Source organism: Neolamprologus brichardi, chromosome 2 (assembly GCF_056152115.1).
Source record: "Neolamprologus brichardi isolate AB-2024 chromosome 2, ASM5615211v1, whole genome shotgun sequence".
In the NCBI taxonomy this organism is placed as follows: Eukaryota; Metazoa; Chordata; class Actinopteri; order Cichliformes; family Cichlidae; genus Neolamprologus; species Neolamprologus brichardi.
In genome coordinates, this window is record NC_142105.1 from 22,109,703 (window position 1) to 22,136,212 (window position 26,510).

Below are 26,510 nucleotides of genomic sequence, written 5' to 3' on the forward strand. Positions count from 1 at the left end.
AGGTTACACAGGTCGTCCAGGATGGGACATCTATATGTACCAGAAGGTTCACTGTGTCTCCCAGCAAAGCCTCAAACATGGAAGAGACTCCAGCAGACAGATTGTTAATCAAGGAGAGCTGGACAGGAACATAGAAGGTCCATAACTCATCAGCAGGACTGATATCTGGTCTTTTGTGCAAGGAGGAACAAGATGAGTACTTTGAGCTACAAAATGACCTCCAACAAAACACTGGTGTGAAAGTCTCTAACCAAACAATCAGAGGGACAGTAATGGTCTGATAAGGCTAATCCATTTGAAGCATGTACAGGCTAGGCAACAACAGCCTGACTTCCATTAGTTATCGAGGATGAAATTGTCAGACCCTGTGCTGGCGCAGTGGTTCCTGGGTTCCTCCTAGTGCACAACAAAACCAAGCCTCACATGTTGAATCAGTGGGCACCTCCTGGAGGATAAAGGACCCTGTCCTCACCTGACTCAAATTCAGTAGAACACCTCTGGGATATGTTTCGGTCCACCAATGCTATCAAGTGGCAACTTAAGAGTATCCAGGGGCTCTGGCCCAGATGTGGGAGACCAGGACACAGTTTGATAAAGAGCGTGCATATAAGCATGTGGGAATCCTGCAAATTACTCTACCAATTTGTAATTCTGCAATAGTAATTTCAGCAAAATGGACTGGCTTCATATTCTTCCACTTTGATTTTTGGGGTGTCTGAGTTCAGCTGTCTGCAGGTTGGTAATTTTAATTTCCATCAAATGATGTAACATCCTTTTGTTCCCAGAGCTTACAGATATTCAGCATTATCCATTTCCCACTGAGATCTGATTTGTTTTCAAAGTGTTTATTTAATTGTTTTGAGCAGTGCACATTACTTTAGTCGGCAGTGGTACAAAGACAAATTACAAAATAACAGATTGGATTCACTTTAAAGTTTATTAAGATATAAAGCAGACACATTAAATTTACCAAGTGTCCACTAATACGTCAGCTCTCAATAACAAAACAATCCACAGCAATGTAGTTTGATATCAACTCAAGACTCAAATACAGCAAAAGGTTAACAGTAGGGAGGGAAAAAAAACCCTAAATAACAAAAACACTCAAAATGCTCTGTTCCCTAAAAAACATGCCCATCCTGCTATGGTTTACAGATGTCAAATGAGCAAAACAAATTCAGTTCCAAGATCAAAACAGCAAGATTTAAAAGCCTTGCTGCAAACCAATGCACCACCATACATGTCTGCAAACCACGCTGCTAACAACTTCTGCTTTTATTTGAACTCTGTAAAGTCTAACAAGCGGTTGTGTGTTTTCTTAAAGACTGTGCATTATATATAAAATCTTAATTAGTTTAAAGGACAAGCAACACAATAAGAGTTAAGAGGCAGATAATCATTTCCATACCTTGCCAACTTCTAAGATGTGAAGAGAAAAACATATTGATCCCTCAGTTTGGACATGTTGAGAATGCAGTGGTGTTTGGTCTCATTGACAGCTAATGAAAGCTTGTGGGCTTTGGACAGTACCAACAACTGTGTATTCATTCTTTAGCCCACTGGCTTCTCTTAAACACAGAGGAGTTATTGCTAATTAACAAAGTTTGACTCAACTACTGGAGACCTGTGCCTTAAAGTGTAGGTTCACACAAGTAGATCAGTTATGTAGCAAAAGAGAAGGGTAAGAATAAACCGTCACCTTTGGTTTCTGAAGACAATACAATAACGGTAACAATAAAACTCATTCAAATACAATTTGAGATGGTTAAATTAAAAGGAAATATCCTTTGACAATCAAGGGGTACAAATGGATCAAATTGTACGATGCTGACAATAAAGTTTAAAGTTGGTCTGATTTTTTTTATAGTGTCATAACAAAATACATAATGGCATAAAAAAATGCAGGCACACATGGAAATATCTCGACTTGGCTGAACCAAAACATGTTTAAATCCTACCAGTTAGACTCCCACATCCAAATTAACTGCAGTTATGACTAAAGGTAAAAATAAGGCAGTTGAAATTTTGCATAGCTGATATCTGCAGTACAGAACACATTTTGCCGTAATCAAGCCTTACAACCTGGAGACCCCACAGTTTTATTCTGAAACCGATTAGGATACAAAATAACCACAAGCCCATATCCATTAAATTCACCTACTGAATAACTTTGTCCAGTTGATTTCCCTTTCTGAAGAATAGACACTTGATACTAGACAAGAGTACATTTGAGCTGGTGGAATAAAAATGAGGCAGTGGAGGAATATATTGGGTCAAACAGACAAGCGGTCTATGGAAAGATAGAAGAAATATGCTAAAAGCTTCTCTCTTTGATAGAGTGACATGCTCAATCTATAGAAAAACTCATTGGTCAAAATCCTTTGTTATTTTTAAACAATAAATGTGTGGGGTGGGAGGTCAGGGGTCTAGATGCTATCCATAGCTTTGAATTCACTCAAAGCCTGCACAGGGTTCACGTGCTTCCTTTGAGAAGATCTCTTGACTCTGTTGGTCTGGCCATCATCCTGCTTCTCTCTTTTCACCAGAGGCTTCTTCTCAGGAGCTTTCATCTTCCAGGAAACAGCGGGCATATTGAGTGCCTCCATGCCCTTGTTCTTCTGGTACTTGGTAGACGCGACGTACGACGCCTTGACAGTGGACACCACGGCATTCATCAGGTTCTTTGCTGCTTGAATGAGTGACATGGCGCTGTCCAACTGATACGGTGGAGGAGATGTTGGAGGAGGGGGGGGCAGGGAAAAAAAAAGAGAAAAAAGAACAGGGTCAGCTTTGTAAAATTATAAAAGCAAAGGCTGATTAAATCGTTTTTAAGCTCATGTCAAGTTAAAAGTGAACTAAATCCATCTCTACAGTTTTGTGGGGAAGAGTTCAGACTAAAGCATTAACAACCAGTCCCTTGTCTGAAATACAAACACGTGTGACAAAATTTTGAATATGTAAAAAGGTCACACCAATTTAATCCCCACACTTAACAGCCCCAGAGACGCCGCTCACACTTGACTCAAAGTAGTAGAAGGATATTCTCATTTCTGCCCAACAGAAAGGAGAAAGTAATTCATTATTCCCTGCACAGATATTTAAATGAATTTAACTGGCAAGTAAGTGGTTAATTAGTGCTTAAAGGACTTGTAATTTCTTTTTATTACAAAGTGCTATCTGAGGTAGTAAAAAGGTTAGGAAACATCAGGGCAACATTAGTCCTTTCCAGCACAGAGAAAGCCACTAAATGTTGTTATGTGTTTATTCAATTAAAATTTAAAATTTAAGCTGCAACTTATAGTTCAGAGAATAAATCATTAAGTAATCACAACCAGCAGCCGGCGTCATTAAGCCTCTGTATTTTTAATTTATTTGGGCAACAACAGATAATAAAACTTTTAAAAGTAGCTGTGGGATTCTATTGATTTAAGAACTGTTGTAGAAATTAAAGGCATTCCTCTGAGATTTCACTATACACAAGTGCAGTTCTGTTTACATTGATTATCCAATGAAAGTGACAACAAAGCAGCTCAAGTTTCCTGAAACCTGCACAGTTTGCACCACTACTCAGTCTCTTCATTCTTCTCAATTACTGCCACTTTGGCCACGTTTGAAGCTGCATCACTGTCACCAAGTTTTACCAGCCTGCAATCCTCAAAACAAAAATCCGATCTCAAACTCAAACTCAGTTCAACACTCGTTTCAGCCTGATCCGATGTGAGGTTGAAAGATAATGATAACTGGAATATACAACTTGAAGTGCTTGAGGATAAAATGAAAAGGCTGAACTTACCCCAGAGACAACCAGCTCTCCTCCCAGGTTCTGAACTTCGGCCTTGACTTTACTGCAGATGTTAAGCTGGTGGCAATACAAGGCAATACGCTGCAGGTAGGCGTGCAGGTCCTGCTTACAGCTCGAGTCAGGACACTATATGAGAGAGAGAGACACACACACATATACAGGTTACATGCAATGAATGACTGAATGCAATTATGTTCAGCTTTATCAGGATAAGATAGTAGCATGTCTGTGAAGGTTATCAGTCATCCAGGTCATCGTATTCTAAGGAGCTTGGAAAGAAAAGCGTCTGGACTTCTTTAAGTTGCTTGAAGACGTTTCACCTCTCATTCGAGTCCAGACGTTTTTCTTTCCAAGCTCCTTAGAATACGATAGTAGCAGTGTGACAGGTAAGGTAGACACGCACAAAATGAAAGTGCTCTGAGCAAAAATGAAAAACACACGCCCACAACCTGGTAGATAACTCATTTTCACAAGGTTAAATATGATCAAGTCACACAGAATGCAAATTCTAGTAGGAGGCAAACACTGCTGTCAATCAATTAGTGTTGATATGAATGTTGTGTGAAGTCTTTTTTTTTTTTTTTTACTGAAAGTGTAAACCCAAGCACAGTTCATTGATTGTTTTCAAAATCTGCCTTCAGTAATTTGAGTTCTTAGAAGAAAAGAGTTTGAAAACACCTTCATGCCAACGACTTAAGCAATGACCTTAGGCGTGAAAGTGCAAATAAACTTCTCAGGGCTGGAAAAGCACTCAAACAGGCTTCGGTAAATACAGTCTAATCAGTGAGTGGGCATGTAATGGTGCAGAGAAACCTTAAAAGGCACAGTTAAGCAATTTGGAGACCATAGGTTCATGCAAGTTTTAAAAAAAAGTCTTACTTTTGTTCCCAAGGCCTATCAAAAGCCAACCAGGAGCACACAAAAAAAAAAAGAATACACTGAAGCATTAAAGTTATAAAAGCTATTTCAAAGTGAAGAGCCTCAAAAAATGTATTCTGTTTAGCACTGGCAACCTTTTTGAATTATAGCATCGTAATTACACTTGGGCTCTACCTGGTTTGCTAAACAAGCCCCCTGCTACCAGAGTAATTAGGCCACAGTACTCTGGGCTGCTCATCAAGTGAAGGATCTAAGCAGTCTGATGGGGCTCCGATGCTTTACATCAGATCATTACAGTGACTTGAGTCACAGCTAGCATGTCAGCGACAATCAGACTGGCTATTCTATACAATCAAAAGCTGGCAATTGTCAACATCATCTACCAAACACAAAATATCTATGAAAATATTTGGGATGACCATGTCTGTTAAAAATGTTAGAGGGAGGAGTCCTTTGGCAGCTGTTAATTTTGAGCGCACAGAAAAGGTGAAATGGAGATAATTAGGGCCAATCTTTTAATTGATAAAAGCTCTCTGGGACAGACCTTGTGAGGTCAGTGCTAAAGAACACGAGTGTAAACGAGTGCTTGCATGTCTTGGGATAAACAAGAAACACTGTATATAAGCATGCAAATGACACAGTGGGGCATAGGGGTATCTCCCACTTGGCTATAATGGCTTTTACTCCTCCTCAAGTGCGTCAACCTAACCAAAGGCAACAAAACCCCCGTTTTCATTTCTGTATCAAAGGAGGGAGGAAGAGGAAACATAAGTAGGATCCTGATTTTTGGACACTTCAAACAGACTAGGACTTATGATGCGTCTAATCCTGCTGAGCGCATCAGTATCCCTAGTGGGAGAACAGAGTGCACCGCTGAGTATAGTGCACTCACTCCCAGCCATACAGCCATGCATGCATGCATGAATTTAAACACCATCCCACCCAGTACAACTGTACTCATTCATACGTGATGGGTCACCACAGCAGAATAGAACATACAACCAACGCATCCTTTAACTACTCAAATAGACCTCATCTACATATAAGACACAAACATCCTAAAGCATCTACAATTACAATTTATTGACAGTTCTTTAGATATTCCATGTACATTTTAATAAAAACATTCCCATTTTCTGTATTATCAACATCTACTGCTGACTAATAGGACAGGCTAAGCAGAGAGGACAAATTAAGTGTTGACATTCTATTAAAAACGGTATGGAAAAAGAGATGATGATCATTGTACAGCAGAGGACTAATACAAGGCTGTGAGACCACAGAAAATGGTAGAAAGAGGAAGGTTTAAAAAAAAAGAAAGAAGAAGAAGAAGCCAAGGGAAAAAAAGAAAAATAAGTAGGAGAAAAGACAGGGATGAAGAGTGAGCCAGAGGGGGAACAGAGTGGAGGAGTAAATAAGAAGTAGAAATCCAACTGGGGAAAAGGAAGGTAGACGAAAGGATTCAACTGTAGTTGGGAGGGGCATTTAAGTCAGAGAGTAACAGAGAGAGAGAGATGCAAACGCAAAGACCTGGGATGAGGCTGAATGCAGCAGCCATGCTAATGAAGGCTTGGGGAAGTATTCAGATGGCTGGAAGCAGGGCACTGTGAAAGCATCACTTGTGCTCATACTCAGCTCAGCTGCTGGCTTCACTTAGCACTCAGGAAACTCTGCAACGCTGCTCTGACTGTGACATGTGAATACATAAGTTGCAAAAAGAAGAGACAAGAGCACCTTGAATTGTTTGGGTGCTGCAAATGGAAATAGAAGTGCGATAAATGCAGGTGGTAAAACTAAGGTAGCTCAATAACTACCCGCACTGTTACGTGAACGCTTCCCTAAAACCAGGTGGATCAAAGGGCAACATATCTCTGCTTTTAGACTTTATGCTATAAATAATTAATACTTCAGGTGTAGTTTTACAACCTAAATGTTATTGCATCTGCAGGCTGTGCAAGCACTTTCCCTCGGTAGTCAAGTTAATAATCTAGCCTGTTATTGAAACGGTTCACTCAACAAAATCTGCTCTTGCGTGAGTTTTTAACTATTAGAACACACCACTGCCTATTTTTGTCTCGTGTGTGTGCTGCTCTAAAATTGCATACAAGCCTTTTTATGTAACCTTTATGGCAAGGATCTTGCAAAACTTTATAATTATAAAAAAACGTAAGGATTTTTATGTACCACTCACTGGATGTAGTGGATTAATGTTATTCGTAGGAGATTTAGTGATTTAGGTTAGTAAGACAATCTAATGTTGGGTACATGATCATATTGGAATTTGTATTTTAATTTATTAGTGAATAAACTGAAATTAAAAACAGTTATTTAATAGGACAGTCAACTTTGCCTTGCCAGCTACTGTGGAGAGATGGCAAATCAAGAATAGGTGGACTAGAGACAATTCTGGTTATCTTTTCAGGACAAACTAGAAGGACAAATCTTTTCAAAAGCAGCCAGCAGTACAGGCAGAAATGTCAAAGATTCTAGTGTAGTTTTGCCTCCCCTTCACTTCTTGAAGTACCTTTTAAAGAAAAAGAAAGGTGAAACAATGGATGACATGGGGACAAAGGGTACCAGATCAGTATTCTAGTTTGCTAATTGAATCTCTTCAGTAACAATGCCTTACAAGACTTTTAGTGTACTACACATTTATGTGGGTCTGAAAAGAATGGGTAGCTCTTTCTTTCCTTTGCATCAAAGCTGTAGCTCTAGAGAAGCTCACATCACAATCCAAACAAAAGCAAAAATGTATTTTTTTCCAATCCACTGCACACAAAAAACAGGAAATGTGGCAATAAGAATGACAGTGCAGGATGCTGAACAAAGCTCTCTCTGTTACTCAACACAAAGCACACAATTTATGATTTAAATAATGATCGGATGGTGAGGTCCCATCATTGGTGAGTGCTATTCAGTTCTATTATACAGAGCAGAGGCAGAGCCACAGAGCTGCCACCGCCCAGCGCTGACCTTTCCGGACGCATCACCCAGAGGAAATGCCAATTTCCAATATTTACTCACGGTGCGGCATTCTAATGTGTCTGCCAGCAACCTGTTGGGGCGAGCCATGCAACAATGGGACCCAAGAAGCGTTTTCTGTTATGTTTGCTTTTCAGTCATGAGAAAATTTAGTCTCCACTGTCCTGAGACAATTGAGTGTTTTCTCTTACTGTATTTATTGGAGGGACCTGTTGCTCTAGTCTCTAAATTTGGACTGCTTCCTGAAGTCTTCCTTCCAGTTATCTTGTTTACTCAAAAAGACCCATTTATACATTCATTTAGATAAGATGACTTAGTTGTAAGTGCAATTAGAAAGTTAAACTAGAATTTAAACCTGTACTGATAAAGCATCTTTCAACCCTAAAAAAAAAAATAAAAGAATAAAATAAAATAATAACAAAAAAAATACAATAAAACACCAATAAGTAATTTGCTCTCCAACAGTTGAAAGGCAGGCTTAAACACTCAAACATTATTCAAGTGAGTTTGACAGTCTGGTGTTGTGGATGCATTTTAATAGCTTCAATGGGGGAAAAAAATAAATAATACAATACAGACCCTTGCCTGTCGGTATGCTTGTCTATGCAGAATTACTGCTCAGATATACTGGAGACAAAGGTTCAGTCTGTCCAGGCCAAATTCAGTTAGCTTTTTAAGTCAAAATAACAAGCTTTGCTGCAAACATGTTTATGCACTACCAGTGTTTACTTTAAATTAATTTCATATACAATTAGCAAACTTTTGCATACAAGTGTAAAAATGGTAAATGGCCTGTATTTGTATGGCGCTTTACTAGTCCCTAAGGACCCCAAAGCACTTTACACACCCATCACACACACATTCACACACTGGTGATGGTAAGCTACATTGTAGCCACAGCCACCCTGGGGCGCACTGACAGAGGCGAGCAACTACTCTGGGTGGAGGAGAAAAAAAAAAAGACCAAGTCTCTGTCTGGTAGAAGCTTCTGGATAATTAACTATGCCTAACATAACAAAGGACCTTCAGGACAACCAGCCGCTGGGCACCTTTATCTGCGATTACACCTCAAAACTGCCACAGGGGTTGCAAGAAGAGATGAAAGAGATAGAATGTGCTTATAGCCACGGGAAAACAACAACAACAAAAAAAGGGGGGGAAAAGATTCATGGCAAACTCTTCTGGAGATACAGGAAACAAAGCGCTGAAAAGACCATTCTGTTTTCTTTAGGCGAGAACTAAAGTACGAGATATGGCTAAGCACTGACGGGAAGTGATCGATTTCCAGCTATAGTCTGTGTAGACACCTCAAGATAACGCAACAACATAAACAATGCTTAGTATATGATATGGGGTTTAAAACTTACCAAAACAGCAGCAAAAAGTACAATAGTGAAAAATGGGATGGCTTCAAAAGCATATGAACTGAAAAACCTCAGTAGTAAGAAATTCAAAGCAGCTTTACTTGTGGATAAAAACTAGATGGATTAAAACTTCCCAGGACTCTAAAGTGTAACCATTTAGGTCTCGCAACCATACAACCATAAACTTGCCATGTAAGACAAAGATGAGATATGCATTTTCCCATTGGTATGCCTGACTTGTTGTGACACAATACACTACAGGTTTCACCAACGTTATAAACGACACATTGCATGACATTGCACCAATGACAAACAATGGGCTGTGAGGTCAGTTTCATGATCATTAATATCCAAATTGTCATGACCATTGACCAACAACCACTGATCAAAGTCCATTTGTCAGTGGTGCTAGTTTCAGTCATTATGTTTATGAGGCTGCAAAAAACGTGCAGTCAGCTGAGACTGAAGAAGTCACTTGGATGAGTGATGAAACGTTTTTCCCACTGAAAACGCTACGTCCAGATGAACAGAATCAACTTTTTGGGATTTACTTACCTGGATGATTGAGCACTAGGGATGGGTATTGATAATTTTCATGATTCCGATTCCATTTTCGATTCTGTTTAACGGTTTGATTCTTTGTAGAGAACGGAGAACACTATGGTCGAATAGCTTAGAACTTTGTTTTATATCTTCTCTTTGAACAAGATAGAAATTTAGTTGTAACATGGCCTTACAAACCCAGCAGTGAGATCTTAAGAGATCCAGCCTATGGCTCTTCAATGGGGTGTCACAGGGTCCCCAGGAAAAAAAAACTGTAAATGTAAAATAATAAAATAAATATTCTTCTGTAGCAATAACAAAGTATAACATAAATTATTCAGTAGCAATTAAACGAGAATATCCAGTAATATCCCTGCCTACAATTAAACACATTCACTTACTGAAAATCAGGGGCATCTGCTGTGGCAAATGGGTGCAAGGCTTTTACCACAAACTTAGTCACTGCTCGGTGACATTCGTCTATCCTGGCCTGAAAGGTGACGCTACCGGTAAACTTCAGCGAGAACTGCCAGCATCTGAGCCAGCCAGACTGTGTCTCTCTCATCATGGTCACCTAAATGCAGCGCACAGTAATGGCAGGTTTTATAATAAAGCAGATCGCGCTAACATAATATGCACTGTTCGTTGATTATTTACCTGCCGCATTAACGGGAGAGGACGTACAAACGTTACCGCTGCTGCTGGGTTGAGATTCACGAGTCTGGAGCGGAATTAAAATCACGACATTCATTTAAGGTTGTCGCGTGTTTTGTGAGCAAATGCTTTTGCATATTCGTAGTGTTTCCTCCCTTAAATGAAATATCTACTTTGCAAGTATTGCAAGTTGCCCTGTTGTCATCTGTTCTCGTAAAGTATAACCAAACTTTTGAACGTTTGAGCCGCCATGTTTCCTGCCAGGTAAATGACGCTCCGCAAAGTGGTGATGTCATTCAGGGCGACTGGACTCGATAAGGGAATCGTTTGCAAAAATGGCAAACAATTCCAAGGAATTGAAACAGTGGGAACTGGTTCTCAACAAGAACCGGTTTTCGATACCCATCCCTATTGAGCACGCATCAAGATAAATGAACACAATAAAAAACTAATTAAAACAGTGGACTCCATCAGTATACTGGTAGTGTACTATCCTGCAGCCCTGCATCTTCTTTGTAAGACCTCTGATCAAGTGGATATTCCTTTGCTTTCTGTTCACAGAAATCTTTCCAGTAAAGGTTAATTGTAAAGCCCATTCTTTTTTACTTTACCAAGCTAGTGCTGATTCTATTACTATTGAGGGTCAAGAATAAATCTGCCATGGGCAACCAACAGTTCATTTTAAACTATGTGATGATAGCTACATTTCTTAACTGCAGCTGCTAAAAAGAAGCTCCGTATTTGGTTTGGGCTGATTCAATCATACTGGCACTTGGGAATGTTAATGTGACATTGAAGCAGACAGGAGAACATCAAGCTGGGAGCACACCAGGAAAAAAAAAGAAAAAAAGAAAAACTATCGAGGTAACCACAGGGACCAATTAAAAGGTCCTCATCAATTTTTAATGTTCACACTTCACCTGTCAGTCAGGCATTTTACTGTCGGACTTGTAAGCAAAATTGATAACTTAGCACGGCTAGAGAGACTCATGTTAAAACACTTACATTTAACTTTGACGCTCTAAAGCAAATAGTTTCTGGCTCTGAATTCACTATAGGTGTGAATTCAAGTGTGAATGGTTGACCGTTTTTTCCTGTGTCGGCCATGCAACCTGTCCTCGGTGTACCCCACCTCTTGCCCTATGGTAGCTGGGGAGCAACCCCGGGAACTCTGAAATGGACAAGTGCAACATATGGATGGATGAAAATAATAAAATGCAACTGAATGGGAGCTGACGGTGCTTGGTTAGAAAAAAAGAAATCCAAAAAAGAAATCTTCATTTGGTGGTTGAGTTGAGAATTTGTGGGCTCTCTGGATGACTTTCCTTCTTCTCTGCAGTAGGTAATTTATAACCCTGCCTGAGTACAGTGTCTACGACCGGAGCCTGGATCAAACTGTGACCAGCGACAGAGCCAGTGGATCACCATAAATCTTTACTGATTGAATGCAAATTGGAAAAGTACATTATGTATGTCAGTAAACATCAGGAGAATAAAGCTTGCGCAACAAATGCATACAGCATGTGCATGCCTATTCTCCAAATATGTAAGCCTTATTTTATGTGCTCGTGTTTGCATGTGTACATGCAAGTGTTGGTAAGAAGGCAAGCAGCTGCAATTTATAGGCTACATAGTGGCTAACACATTTGCATTATAAATCTCAATTACATAGCATTATTTGCTTACTGGCCCCTCAGATGTAATTCTCATAAGGTGCCCTGCAGAGGAGGGTCATAAATTCTTAATAAACTGCAGTGCAGACCTTTGTACAGCAATGACCTAAATCCTGCAGCTCATCTCTGCACTACACTCATTTCTTTAAATTTTAATAAGGCTCCATTACACATATTTAACAGTTTCTCAAAAACCCCAAACTAGACCGTGTCCACCTGCACATTTCTTTTGAACACAGCACTCGTGTACCAAGCATATCATGACACAGTTGTACAAAGAAGAAATGTGGGGTGAGATGCTGTGCTATCAGTCTGGGACCATCTGCCAATGTGTTTTATATGAGGAGCAAACCCTCACAGGCCCTGCAGGCCAGAGGCACAGAGCGCAAGTGATTAATATGCCTAGGTTAATGAGCAGTCCCAGCTTTGCCTTTGCTTCTCAGACTCTGTCAGTCTATGTGCATCCTGGTAGTGATTCACTTAACCATTGCTGATGGAGTATGCAGACCATCCTATAGCACATTGCCTTTGCTGCAAGTGGGCCTGTGGCATCTCCTGCTTTGTTAAAGATATGGCCCTAAAAATAAACAGCCTGCTTAAATAAATTTTTAAAAACGGCCACCTGGCAATTATGCTGCTAATTAAAAGGCGAAGCACTCTTAATAGATTCATCTCTCAGGAGAGACATACCTCTCTCAACGCAAATGCAATGCCCCCTTTTTCGCTCTTCCCCATCTCCATCATTCCCCTCGTCTCTACCCCATGTCCATCCCTGGGAGCCTTGGCTGATGTGTTATGGGAGAGTGTCGCCTGATCTGCTAGTGTTTTGGTCTCTGCTGAGAGAGAAAGGCTAAGAGGGACAGCTGGATGGGTTCAGAGGCTGAAGGGGTCCTCACTCTTGGCAAAGACTTCTGTTTCAACAGCCAAAGCTCTTCATTTATTCATACTTTGAGTGCCTCCAACCCCCAAATCCTCTCATAGTGCGTACACATAACCAAAACACACATACACAGAAAAGATAAAGAAACAAGTACCTACAACGAGTTTAGTACATAAACGCAAAATAGGTACCTGAATCTAACACATCCACACACAAACCGCCAAATGGAGAAGCATGTCAGTCAACAGACATGCTTGCATGCAGGCATGCACTCACAGATATGCACATTCACACCTGCACAGTTACCCATCTGTTTTCTTTGGGGGATAGCGCTGTTTTCATTAAAGTGAATAAGCATCTTCAAAAGCAGCACTGAGGCATATAAAAGTCACTTTCCAGAGCTTATTCCCTATTCAGATGATTCAAATGCAATTAGGTCAGTTTAGGTAGCACTGTTACTTTTTGATAGACGTGGGGTTGTAATATTAAAGATCTGAGGCCATCTTAAATAAAATATCAGATGTGCAGGGTATTAGGAGGCCAGCAGCTCATTATGTCAGACTATGGGGGGCGGAATCTGCTTAAAGCTGAATGCAGATGTTTCTGCTACAAGAAGGAATAACCACAACCTCTCCCTGTGCAGGAAATATGGAAAGGATACCTGAAAAACCTCTTCCCATTTGAGTCAGAGGGGAAATAAAGGTTACAGGAATTGGCAGTTCGCCAGTTAAAGTACATGTATAGTAAGTAATAAGAAACGGATAAATCCCAAATCAGCTTGTAATTTAAACTCTAAAAGAAACAAGCAGCCTTCCAGCTTCTGCAGCATTTCACCTATATTATCATGCGTAAAAGAACTGTTAAAGTTTTGATAAAACTCGTTGGCTTCGACATCTAAAATGAGTGAGTGCCTTTCTGAGTGACTGTGTTCTTGAATACAAGTTGACAAAACCCACAGCTATTATAGTCAAACCACAAAAAGCAAGTGATGTATTTAAGGGAGAAAGCCTCAAACTGACAACTGTGTCTTGTTGAAAACATCATAACTAAACTCTTCCATGATTTAACGCCAAAATGTATACATGTTGGAGGAAAAAAAGTAAGCCCCAGCGTTAGAGACGGCACATGAATAAGTTGGGAGATAAATCATGTAACATGTCTCCCTGTGGAGCGCTACAGTGCAAGTATTTAAGTGAAATATGAGGCCATGGATAATTGAATGTGTGTTTCCTGATGTCAAGGACCATAGTCACTGGGGCAGGGAATAGATGTGAACAAGTGATGGAAGTGGGAGGGAGAGATGGAAGAATGAGGGTTTAACACTGAAAGAAATGGTAAATGCTGGTAAGGATTGCATCACAGTCACACAACACTTTGCAGTTAATGTCTGAAAGGACCCCACAGCGCAAGCCTGTTTCTTTGATTTGCTTCTAAATAGACAAAAGAACAAATAAAAGAAAGAAGCATAAGGGAAAAGTAATTCGTGTAGCGGATGTTTTCTGTTTTTGTCTGTTAAAGTTTTGTCAAAGGAAAAAAAAGAAAAACTTTGCAAATTCAGGTAATGAAAACCTTGACAGAACACCACCATGTAACTTGAAACACAAATTGTTATGTACTACTGTTATTTATTTATTTTTTAAACAAAACAAAAAAAAAAACAACTTTAGAAGACATGATCACAGGGTGCCAAAGGAACTCTTAGGGGAGGGGTTTGCATCCAATGTAGTAATAGCCAAATGTAGTAATGCACGGAAAGATGTGGTGATATGAATGAATAGGACTTTAGAGAAAATAAACAAGAGTATTCCAATGCCAGCAGGCTGACCTTCACCATTTTCAATTAAAATTGTGTGTTTGTTTGTCTTTAAATGATGAACATCTAATCTAATTTGTAGCATTAGATAAACTAATCAAAATGTTAATATTTTTCCATGTAGTCTGAAACGTGCCACTGATCTGAGATTGGTCCCATTTTACATTATGTGTTAAAATGTTCTGAAACAGAACAAAATCTTTTATGTTACTACCTTACGAAGCTAAACATACTCAGATGTTAAGAATAAAGCTGTAGTCTACAGATTTATATTAACTTACATGGTCAGCGATGGTGCGGCCCAGCTTGTCCATTCTTGATCCTGCCTCAGCAATTTTCTTGGCAGCGCTAATGACATCAGACGTATTCTTCAGCGGCCCTTTTCCCCTGAGGAGAAGACGTGGAAAGATCAGTGACTGTTTTTGATCTATTGCAAGCTCATTCAATATGCAGGAGCAGCTGTTTGTTTTAGAGGCCTCTTTTTCGGTCAGAAGCAAGAATGTATCGTGAACCGGGAACACCTCAGGGAAACGGCACCAAATTCAAAGTGCACGCTGGTACACACATGTCCATACACATAAAACACACTCTGGCATCATGCTGTTCCGTCAGGGATGAGAATGTGTTATAGTCCTTTAAAGTCACAGAGGTTAGACTTTAAGTTTATTCTCAAAGAACTGGACCATAACACTGCACCATCAAACTCTTGTAGCACCTACGTGTCTTCTTATAAGATCGAGTTTTCAACTCATTTTTCCTTTGTGTTCAGTCTAATAAAACGCATATTAGGTTGAAAAAATATGCATAAAATTTACTGATAAACTGACACTTTGTTTCTCCACAAACTGCTTGGAAATAAACTGTCTAGAGGCCATTATATAGCACCACGTGCTTTCCATCACAACAGAAAATATAAGAAAAATCTACTTAGCACTGTGAAAAACACTTCAAAGTTGCTTAAAAGTTTCTAAGACACAGGACAAATGTTGATAACACAGGGGCAAGAGACTTTTTGGATAAAGATTGCGCAATAGTGCAATAAGTTAAAATATTTTTAGGTTGCCGAGGTAGTTCTGTGCTTCTGGTCACTTGGCTCCATACTTGGTACGGTAAGCTGCCACTACTCGTCTCTAGTTGCTGGAAGACTTTCTCATCTTCACTTCTAGAGAAGTGTAACAGTTTTTAATAAACAAATAATTGTGTTACCCTGTTAAATTAACAATCTCCATTTATGTTACACATGGATGCAACTGATTACATTTGCTGCAACACTCCCACATTGTTTTATTATTTGCCATTGCAAGCCTTAACGTAATGATAACTTGAAGACAGCTAATATGGCTATCGGACAAAGTACTTTAGACTACTCCCTTATTTTCCAAGGGAATGTCACACTGGATGGACAAGCATACTTGATTTGGCAGACTTGACACCGGATACCATTCCTGATGCAACCCTCCCATTTATCCGAGCCTGGCACCAGCACTAAAAGGACACTAGCCTGTGAGCCCCTGAGGTTCGGTTTGTTTATATTGGGTAATTCTTAAGCCAGGTTGATAACTTTTTAATATTGCTCAAATGGAAACTTTACTGACTTCTTCCAGGGTTTGTCTGCCCGTCTGCATGCAGCACTGCCATGTAAAGTTGTCAACATACTACTGAATGAGTCTTAAATCCAATTTATTTGTTTTTGCACTATCAATTAGTATCCAAGTTTTTCTTTCACACACCAACTTCTCTCTCTTTTTCCCCATCCGAGTTGGAGACAAAGATGGCAGGAAGAGAAGGCAAGAGAATTGAAAGCAGCAAAATTGGAATTCAATTCAATTTAAGGGCTTTGGTCATTGCCACAGTATTACACATCCATTTCTGACCCGTCCTGAGCCAAACAAAGCCCATCCCAGCACAGGTCAATCCAGCCCTGACCTGACCCACTGTAAAGCTTATCAGCCATTTGCCACTTTTCTGCCCCCCCAAGGGACTCTGGGACACAGTTGGCAAGAGGCACAAATTGGATTCAAAGCTTCTCTCTTCAGGCTAAAAAATGAGCCATCCAACCCAGAACAGATGGAATTTTGTGTTCTGTTCTCTTGCTTCCTCTTCCCTCCCCTCTCATCTCCAACCCTTCCCTTCTCATGCTCTCCCTCTGCTGCTCTGATGTAAAGCAAGCCAGAGTCCTAGTGGAAAAGGCCACGCGTCAGTGCACATACTGGAAGCTCCCTGGGGACAAGTCAACCCCTGGAGATGGAGCTAACGGGGCTGTGACGATATTTAGAAAAAGATTTGTAGGTTGGTAATATAATACAGAAGTTTGCCCCCAAAAAACACATTAGAATACATAAGCACGGTAATAATTTTTATACTGCGAATATATACCTATGATGTCGTCCTCAAAAAAATTGTTTAAAGCAAAAGAATTAAAGGATCATTTTCCATATCTGCCCTCACAGCTGTCCGCGTGTCAATGTGAAGCATCCCACGTCAAAAGACTGTGACAGGTGGCTTTCAAATATGTTGCATGTTCTCAAGCTATACACATATGCCTTATTCATGAGAGCTGCCATACAGCCATAAGCGATGCAGAGTCAACAAGGATCTCAGTCACTCTCTGCAGATTTGTCAGGAGGGAGGTCTGGATCAATTACCTCATACAGCATTAACCTTGGCAGTGCTTTGTGCCAGCTCAAGGTTGTGGGGGCAATAATTTGGACGCGGGCTGAATTAGCCAACTACTGACCTTCCATGTGCTACCACTGCATGTGAGAGTGAAGGCATAATGTGAAGATATTTATTCTGCCTGACAAATGACCATGCGTGTTCCCTCAGTCGACCAACCCGCGCGCACACATACACGGACGCATGTGAGACGAGCGTATACAGAGTCAATTCCAAACTCACTGACAGTGCCAAATAAGAAAAGCCACAATGCTAAGTTATGGGATTAAATGAACAACTTCCACACATTTACTGTGTGGACTGTTAAAACTATTTGCAAAGCATCATTTTCAATTTATTTCAAATGTCAGTAACATAGCAGAGAGGATATAATGTGCTAATTGGAAGAAGTATGACTTATATGTATAAATTAAATTCAAATATTCAAAGGATAAATAAAGAAATTGCATATAAGGTCAGCAGCTCATAACATTCATGAAGGTGCCTCATTTTCTATCTAATAGAGCACAGCATTTCTCTTCTTTTATTACTCACATAACAATAGTCCATGAGTTACCATTCACTGAAGTTTAACTGGGTTCATAAATTGACTTTGTGGTTTCATTTTGGAAACTGTAAGAGAGGTGAAAGGCTACAAACAAAGCAACTCATCAAATGTTCACTCACATTCATACTGCCATTTTAGTATTAAAGTACTGACTGAAATTCTCGAAGATTTATTAGTCATGCTTATTTTTATTATAGCTTTGTCAATCTTTGGCTGAAAACTTATAACTAAAAATTTTTCGAATGATAAAATGCATTTGTTAGATAAATAATGAAAGCTGAAGTAGGCATGTTGCTGTCTGAGTTCACTAAAAAGCACTGATTTTAGTCCAGGATGAGCAGTATCATCTGCATGTCATGTAAAAATTTTCTCTTAATCCTCTGCATGAATAAGAAGTACTGCAAGCAAACATGGCTGGTTCCTATTTAACCCTGGTTAGATTGCTGGTTATGTCAGTATTTCAAATCCTCTACAGCTTTCCAGCAATTCACTTTTTTGGCCAAGGAGATGGGATCTTTGACCCATTCAGAAGATGAAGATAGAGAGGCAGCATTTCATCATCATTACGGAGGTGACTCAGAGTTAGACACAATGTCCTCTGAGTAATTCGCTTGAAAATTTAAAAAGGCACAGCCATACAAATATAGTCAGACGCAAATACAGGCAGCCAGTCAAAATGTCCACTTGTGCATGCCAACATCCAAATGCACTCACACTGTAAGCTAGAAGGTAATGTAGAGATGGTGATGTTGGTGAACCATAATCAGTAATCTCTTCGGACAAGCCCCCACTGTGTACTTGGCAAGGGTCACGATTCGCACTTTTCTATCATCAGCGGGTGAGAGAAAAAGCCAGTATCACATCCTTTGTGAATTTTCAAGGTCCTGAACTTACTTGTATATCCAACAATGAAACAACAACAAAGAAAGCGTCACATGCAGCACTGAGAACTTCATCACTGAATTTGTTGTTTATGGTTTGATGCGTTTTGATGTGAAGTGAAAGCCAACAAATCTGTTAGCAAATGGCAAAGACCAGGATGAACTGAAAAAGAGCCAAATTTCTAATGAGGCCTTTGGAGGGTACTGGCTGCTACTTCTGTACAAAGGTGCGTGTGTGTTGCTGCAGAGTCAGAGCCAAGAGTGGCGAGATCTCTTATGTCAACAGGTTCACTAAAACAGACATGACAAAAATTTCAGGATAAGGCCATGTTTAACTACATTTGCTACTATCTGTTTACAAGACTATCTGGGCTCAACACACTAAGGTCAATCTTTTCTGATTTTGCTGCTGATACAGAGTTTGCATCATAGAAGTTTAGCAAATTTAGGCACTATTCACCATCTATAGCATAAAAACACGTGCCCCAAATGTGCACAAAAAAGAGTGTGTACAGGTAAAAGAAACACTGGGAATCTACTACTTACTTCAGGCTCACTTTCACTTCCAAGTAGTTTGCATGTTGACAAAATGCTGATTTAGTAATTACAAGTGGCTGAACAGCTTATAACATTATTAAGTCATGACATTTACCAGGTCTTTATTTTACTTTCCTTAGACCCATAGTTCAAATGTAGTCTCTCTTTTTTGGTGTAAAATGTCTCACCTGTCCCCGCTGAGCTCTTCACCTCTTGAACCATTTACCAAGAGTGAATACAGCCACTTTAGAGCAGCTCTGTGGATGGAGAATCCCCACTTCCAGAGCTTTATTCATGTACCAGGAGAGAGGGAGATCTGACACACTGCTTATGGCTGTGCATACTAAGATTAAAGGAGGACTGAAAAATAATCAAGAACAAAATCCTACCAACAGTGCTGCTCAAGGAAAAGGGCACTGATGCATGAATGGTACTGCTAAACTAGGTGCACAGCATTGTGCAGATATGGGCAAATGTTGGGGAAACAAATGTAGGCTTACTGGCTGATTGTATTTGACACAGGCTTAAGTTAAATATGCAATCTGACTTGGAAGGCATTTTGCCTGCAGTGCACAACAGAATATTAATGCGAGCAAGGGGGAAGTTGACATGCGGCACATATTTTGTCCCCGTGCAAGTACATGACAGTAATTACCAATCAAAGGTATTCTTTAAAGCAGTCCACTAACACTCACCTGGTGAAGTCTGTCATCTCCATCATGATCATGCACATCTGCTTGGCCAACACAATGATGTCATTGCCACTGTCGTCCCACTTGGATACCTCTGCATCCAGCTTGCTCTTCTCTTCCTGGAAGCTGGCCACCTGTTCAGCAATCTTTGCCTTCTGCTCCTGGGGCAACTGAGCCATGATTGCCTGAAGGAGGATTTATGAAAAGCATGGCTGGTTAGCAAACTAGACCTAAACATACTGTTGCTGATACCATGAACATAAGTTTGGCGGCCATAATCCATGAGTGAGTCTTGTTTGAAACCACGCCTGAGAATACCAAGGCAGCAGGATGTCCTACACAACTGTGTGACCCTTTATTTAGAATTTAAACACATGCATAATTGATCACTATTTGGTGTATAAATTGCTTTTCAGCAATGTGCCTGAATAATGGTTGCATGAAGTAGCCTCTGAATAAATAAGAAAATATTGTTCTCTCATCCCCAAAATTCAAAGCTGGGTTCAAAATTATGTTCAGAGCGAGTGAGTCATATGTAACATATCTTGGAAAAATATGAACTCACCACCTCTGGCCACTGAAGACCAGTATAAGGGGAGTTATTTACAACTACTTTATTCACGTTAAGATGTATTTATCACCATATTTATCCATCCTTTTGGACTGGAGAGTAAGAGGGCAGCTTCCAAAAAAAGGCAATCAGACATCAGCCATTCAGTGAATGAGCCTGTCAGGCCAAAGTAAGCAGACACTTAAGAGCAGGAAATCCAATATCATCACACAAGTGTTCATTCTATTGCTGATAAATGGGACCCTCTCTCTAGAGGCACATAAGCTTCAAAAGAGCTGTTTATGCAGTGCACAGATGGAAAGACTGTACCTAACAAAATAGATCATCTTTGGCGATTTAAAAACAACAACAACAAAAACACTTGAAATGTACCGATGGAGCCATGAGGGATTTTTGAGATCAAGACATGTACAATCTCTCTATATTCTTAAAATATAAAGTTACAAGTAAGTTTAACCTTAAATTTAACAGATTTGGCGTGTAGTACAAATACTGTAGACCTGCAGTTCTGTCCTATCCAAGTGAATGTTGTATTGAAGTAATCTCATGACAAAAGAACACACAAAGCTGCTGTCCAGAGGCACAAAAGATTGGATTCGCAGTGTGTTACACCACGCAGGGAAAGAAACAAAATAACTAGCTGCTCAGTCTTTTTAGGTAGCTCACAGAGTGCAGACTGCTCAGTCAACAAAAATTCACTGGTTCCGTCTGTGACATGGTATCTAAGAGCCAGATGGCATGGATGACTGAAGGAAAGCAAACTGGAGGACGTAATTCACACAAAGTCAGTACTTTAAAGTTGACTTATTATCATCATTTCTTAAAAATTGAACATTTCTCCAACTCATCTGCATACATGTGTTGTTGCTGAGCTTTATATTTGTCTGCTTTTATCATATTTCCAATCTATGCTTAAAGATGAGTGCAGAATGTCTCTGTTGCCATGAATACTGTTAAAAAGGTCATTTGCAGTGAAAAACCTATACTATTTTTAAAACAGTTAAAATGAGTGAGCAAAGGGTTATTCTGGAGTCACCAACTGTCTTCGGGTAATTAATATAGCTTATAAACAGGTTTACGTGTGCACAAGAGCTTGCATGACTCAGAATTTAAAAAAAAAAAAAAAGCTGCTTGGTTACTATGACGCTTTTCTTCAATAACATTTTAATGATAGATTAATGGGGCCAAATATTAAGAAAAATATTTTAAAGATGCCAGTTTCCTTAAAACTCATGTAAAGTTTTGATCCTCCAGCATTGCTCTGTATCGATAGAACAGCTCATCTTTTAGCATTAGCCAAAAAGTGTCATACTCATCTATATCTATCCATTCTTTGAGAAACAGAGAAAGTAAGTAAAAGCATAACAGGTCCATTTTAAGTTGAATATAAGAGCTCTATATGGTTAAACCTTTTTTCCCCATAACTTGAGCTATTGAGAAGACAAGCCATCATCACCAAGTACGTGGGTGAAGTGTTTGAAAAATAAACAATGGCTGGGACAGCATTAATATTAGAACACCGTCAAAAAAGACTAAATATTTCCTGCAAATATAGAAAGACTAATGTATTGGTTCTACTTTTCTCATCTTCAAATTTCATTAGAGATATGAAATTGCTCTTCAAATAAACTATTCCAATTGATGTTATTGCACCAGTTAAGTGACATTTGTCTCAAGTATATTTTTAAACCTACCATATTAAAAAAAAAAATTATAGAGTTGGATGACAATATTCAACTGTGATACTGAAACATGCACAATCTTGTAAAGCTAATATTTAACCATGTAAAAATACAGTTAAGCTGCAAACTGAAGCAACCCATTTTCTCATAGGAAAATACATTTGAGATGTGTTTCTCTCTGGGATATTTCACAATTTTTCCCAAAGTATTGTTGCAATTTGATGACCCTTCGTTTTAGAGGAAGAGGAGTAAATACAGAATCAGAACCTCTGAACAACATACCCGTGCACTTTGGCCAGCAATAAGCTGGTCATCCTCTGTCTGCACACTGGTCCTGCTGCGAACATCAAAGTCTTCAGTCTCAAAGTCAGAGTCATCCAATTCCTCTGGAGTCTGTAACAGGACAACAGAGCATGAGAAGATGTCAAAAGAAAGACAAACATCCAAAAAAAAAAAAAGTCCAGGAGGAGGGGAAAAAAGAAAAATGGGAGATGAAGTGGAATAAGGTAAGAAAAAGCTGTTTGTACGTAAGTGGGGAACATAAAATAATATTGGCATACTACAGCATTGTGAACACTATTAAATAACAAACCTGCTTACTATCTATGAGAAATGCCTTAGTGCTGCCAGACAGGGCAGCATGAGATAAATGTCTACCCTCTCCACAGCTTGGTAGAGAAACTGTAAACTCCAAATGAATTTGTAAATCAAGTGTAATGTGCTGCCTGTGCATCTTGAGAGGGAAAATGAAGGTATGAGCTGGTACGAAACATATTGGGAGCAAAACACTTTAGAGGCCCATCTGTCGCTATCTGTAGAAAGGCGAGTGAGGCATGAATTGTGTTTTTCCAGAATTTTGCCACTTCATCTCAGATCCTTTACCTCTTGCCCTGAATGCAAAACAAGCCACAGGGAACAATTTGCCATATTATTAATATATAAAATGAACTTTATCTTTGCCGGTTATGCTTCAGGCAAGATGCAATATTAAGTGATAGGCAAAAGTTAGTTGATATGTAGGAACAGGGGAGATGATGTGGACAGATAAAGGGACATTAGGATGCAGACGCCCTGGCTTGTGCTTATCCGGCTGTCTCACTACCTCCTTTCTGTAATGAAAAAATAGTTGAAAGTCTCTGAACAACCTTACTGTGCTTTAGGGAATGTAGAGATGTTCTTGTACTCAAGGGAATATGGGTATGGTTTCAGATACAAAAGCTGTAGTGACTCATCGGCATCGCTTTCAACTCAGACAATGCTGTTCAGTGGGGCAGAGATATCACCTGCTGCGGCCTGTGCAACAGATAACCTGTGAACGTGGGAGGCTCAGAACTCATAACTCATGGTGGGCACCCAGTGGGAAACTACTGTGAGAAGTGACAACAATAGCCTGCAGTCTAAAAAAAGACAACATATTGAAAACCTGCTGTCAAGGTAAAATGAAGTTAAAACCCACTTTTTCCACATTGTGGGAAAATATGTTAATCAGGTTTTTAGGTGATAATTCTGTATTTCTACTGTGTCTGAAAGCTGCAATTATCCATGTCACCTGTAACGCCTTCATGACACATACATGTACAGATGATATCTGAAATGCAATAATTATAAGTGTACAGGGCAAGAGATGAAATTATAGCATTATGACACAGCTGGAAAACAGACATAGCCTTAACCAGAATTTTTTTTCCTCCTGTCGTAAATATGAATGAGACAGTTCAACACTGAAATAACCCCAGTTTTATTCTTTTTGTGACATTCTGCTCATAGCCTCTGTGGGTCGAGACAATTTTCTCTTCTTTTAGGACAGAGGCAGCAAAATCACCTTGGGCTGTGATGCACCGCACAAATCATACGGTAACAGCTGCCCTCTGTATCTAACTGTCAGTGGCTCGCTGACTTCGAGACCGTTTCATGTCTAGGAGGCATATTCTCTGATGTCACTGGAGGTTGGGAGAGGGGTCTGTCCGCCTGTCAAATATTCAAGGGACATCTAACAGACTGTCTGTGCACTACTTATAGAGGTTAAAGATGAGTCTATCTTAAGCAGCCCCAACCACACTCTTGTCTGTTTTGATTTAAGACTAGGGCGTTGCATGTAGGGATTTTTAGAAAGACAGCAAGAGGGTGGGTTTGTACATGTGAGTGGACATGCCCTGAAGAGAAGCTGTCTCGTGGCCATCTCAGCGCAGCTGTTAGGAGGATTTCATATTTCTTTGGACTCAGAATTGAACGTGCCCACAGAAAAACCCTTGAATGACAGTTTAGCCTGCAACTGAATCAGTCTAGATCAATGCTTTTGATACGCCTTTAATCTTATTATAACAAACAGTAATTAAGACTAAGATTAAAGCGTGTGCTGTGTAGATGCTGCTGGAAATAACATAAATGCAGAGATAACACTAATCCATTTTTTTCCTTTGCCTTCTCTAGAAAGTGGTGGGTGAAGGTTCAATCTCATCAGTCTCTCCAGCTGGCACTTAAAGGCAGAATAAAGCTAACAGATACATTATGAGCAAAGCTGCTTAATAAGTCCTGTTAACAGTCACACGTGCCAAATTACACCTGCCCACAAATCTACCAGGTAGTGTTCAGCCCAAACCACAAGCCCAATGTTCACCGCTGGGTTAGAAACAAAAAGGGTAAGAGTGGAGCTAGGGCAGATGGAAATTGATGAAAATATAGTTCTTCGGCTTGCAATTCAATTAAGGAAAGCCAATTAAACCCTCCATCTTAAATCGTTCACTTATTAAAATGCAAAAGCAGGATAATGTTCCTCTTTTCATTTGTTATTGCTTTTTTTGTTTGTGGTTGAGCAGGATTATTAGTAAGAGTTAAGGACCACTGTCAAAACAAAATGTGCTCACAAGGCTAGTGTTTTCGATTAAAAAAAAAAATGTGTTGAAAATAATAGAAGACAGCAACCAGCACTTTGTATCTTAGTGTGATAAATACATTATTTGGTACTGTTAAACATGACAAGTGGTTTAAAGAAATTTGCTCCCTACTGAGAAATCAAATTTGGCAGTTTCAGGTACTTTAGCTACAGGGGGTGAAAGACGACAAAAAAATTCCCCCAGAATCTTATTTCCTACAGGCTGTGTGGGTTTCCCCCCCTTCACTTTTCTTTATTTTAGAGGAAATATGGATTGAATCCATTTGTGATTGAATGCCCAAACTGTTCATAGTGATCCTATGATGAAACATTTTACCCTGATGGAAATGTTTTCTTCATCCATGGGACACAATGACTTACTACTGTCCAAATTGTGGCTCGACTCCAGTAAAAGGCATTATGCCACAGACAACTAAACCCATTGTTACCAAAATTGCAAGTCTGGTCAATTAGGTTGGCCACTGCCTGAGACAAGTTAATCATAGGTTCCCAAGACTGCATGTGTACAGGTTCTCACAATTATAGATAAAAAGCTAATCTGGATATTACTACTCATAGGGCAACAATAGAGCAACTCCAAGAATATGACTTCTGTTCAAAAGCTGTTAAAAACCACATCAAAAATCCTCCGTCAGAACTCCCACTGTCACAATTTGAAAGAGAAAAAAATAGATAACAATATGAAGCCTTACTTTGCATTAGAAATAATAAATTAGATTTTTTTTTAAAAGAAAAAGAAAAAAGAAAGAAAAAACAGGCAAACAAAAACAAAACTGTGCAACTTACTCTGATCATGAGGACAGCCTTACGGATGTCACGAATGCCATCATACACCAGGCGCGATGCATCAATGAATTCATTCTCATCCACAGGCTGTGAGGGGTTTGCACTCAAGGCTTCCACTGCAGACTCCACTTGCTCTGTAAACCGTGGCATGACTACAGGAAGCAGAGATGAAGCTGATCAGTTCCTTTATCAATGCTGATGTGGCTTTTCCTGACAGCTGTATGTTGTAATAATTGTGTTGGCAGTGTAAACCGTACACAACTCACTAACATGTAAGCCTCATTTCTACCATTTCTGTACTGTCAGAATCAAATAATAAAACAGCTGTATTGATGCTGAAAACCTCTGTAGGTCTTTTTTCCTACAGTGAAAACTGATCAGATAGCGTTCCATAAGCAGAACTGACAATGTTGTTAGATACACTTCTGTAAATATTTATCCTTATATCAGAGTAATTTACCTTGGACCCATTTTTCATTTTACATCCATCACATTTCTCTCAGTGTAACTTAGGTTATAAAGCTACTTGACACATACTGTTTGTCTAGTAAGGAAATTACATTAATCAACTTATCAGTATCAATCGCCCCAGTGATAATATTGAACAATAGTTCTGATCTGCTGTTGAATTAAAATTAAATGCAAACGAAGATAG

The 26,510-nt window shown here is 39.5% G+C and overlaps 1 protein-coding gene across 1 annotated transcript in view; it reads right to left on the reverse strand.

Moving 5' to 3' along the window:
• Positions 1–918: 918 nt before the first annotated feature.
• Positions 919–26,510, reverse strand: part of ctnna1 (catenin (cadherin-associated protein), alpha 1) — a 72,096-nt gene continuing 46,504 nt past the window's right edge. Inside the window, exons 13-18 of the mRNA XM_006781667.3 lie at positions 25,856–26,007; positions 22,459–22,569; positions 19,927–20,108; positions 14,872–14,977; positions 3,794–3,928; positions 919–2,717 (exon numbers count right to left, since the gene is read on the reverse strand). Coding sequence (XP_006781730.1) covers positions 2,427–2,717; positions 3,794–3,928; positions 14,872–14,977; positions 19,927–20,108; positions 22,459–22,569; positions 25,856–26,007 — 977 coding nt within the window. The 3' untranslated portion in view covers positions 919–2,426. The remainder of the gene's footprint in view (positions 2,718–3,793; positions 3,929–14,871; positions 14,978–19,926; positions 20,109–22,458; positions 22,570–25,855; positions 26,008–26,510) is intronic.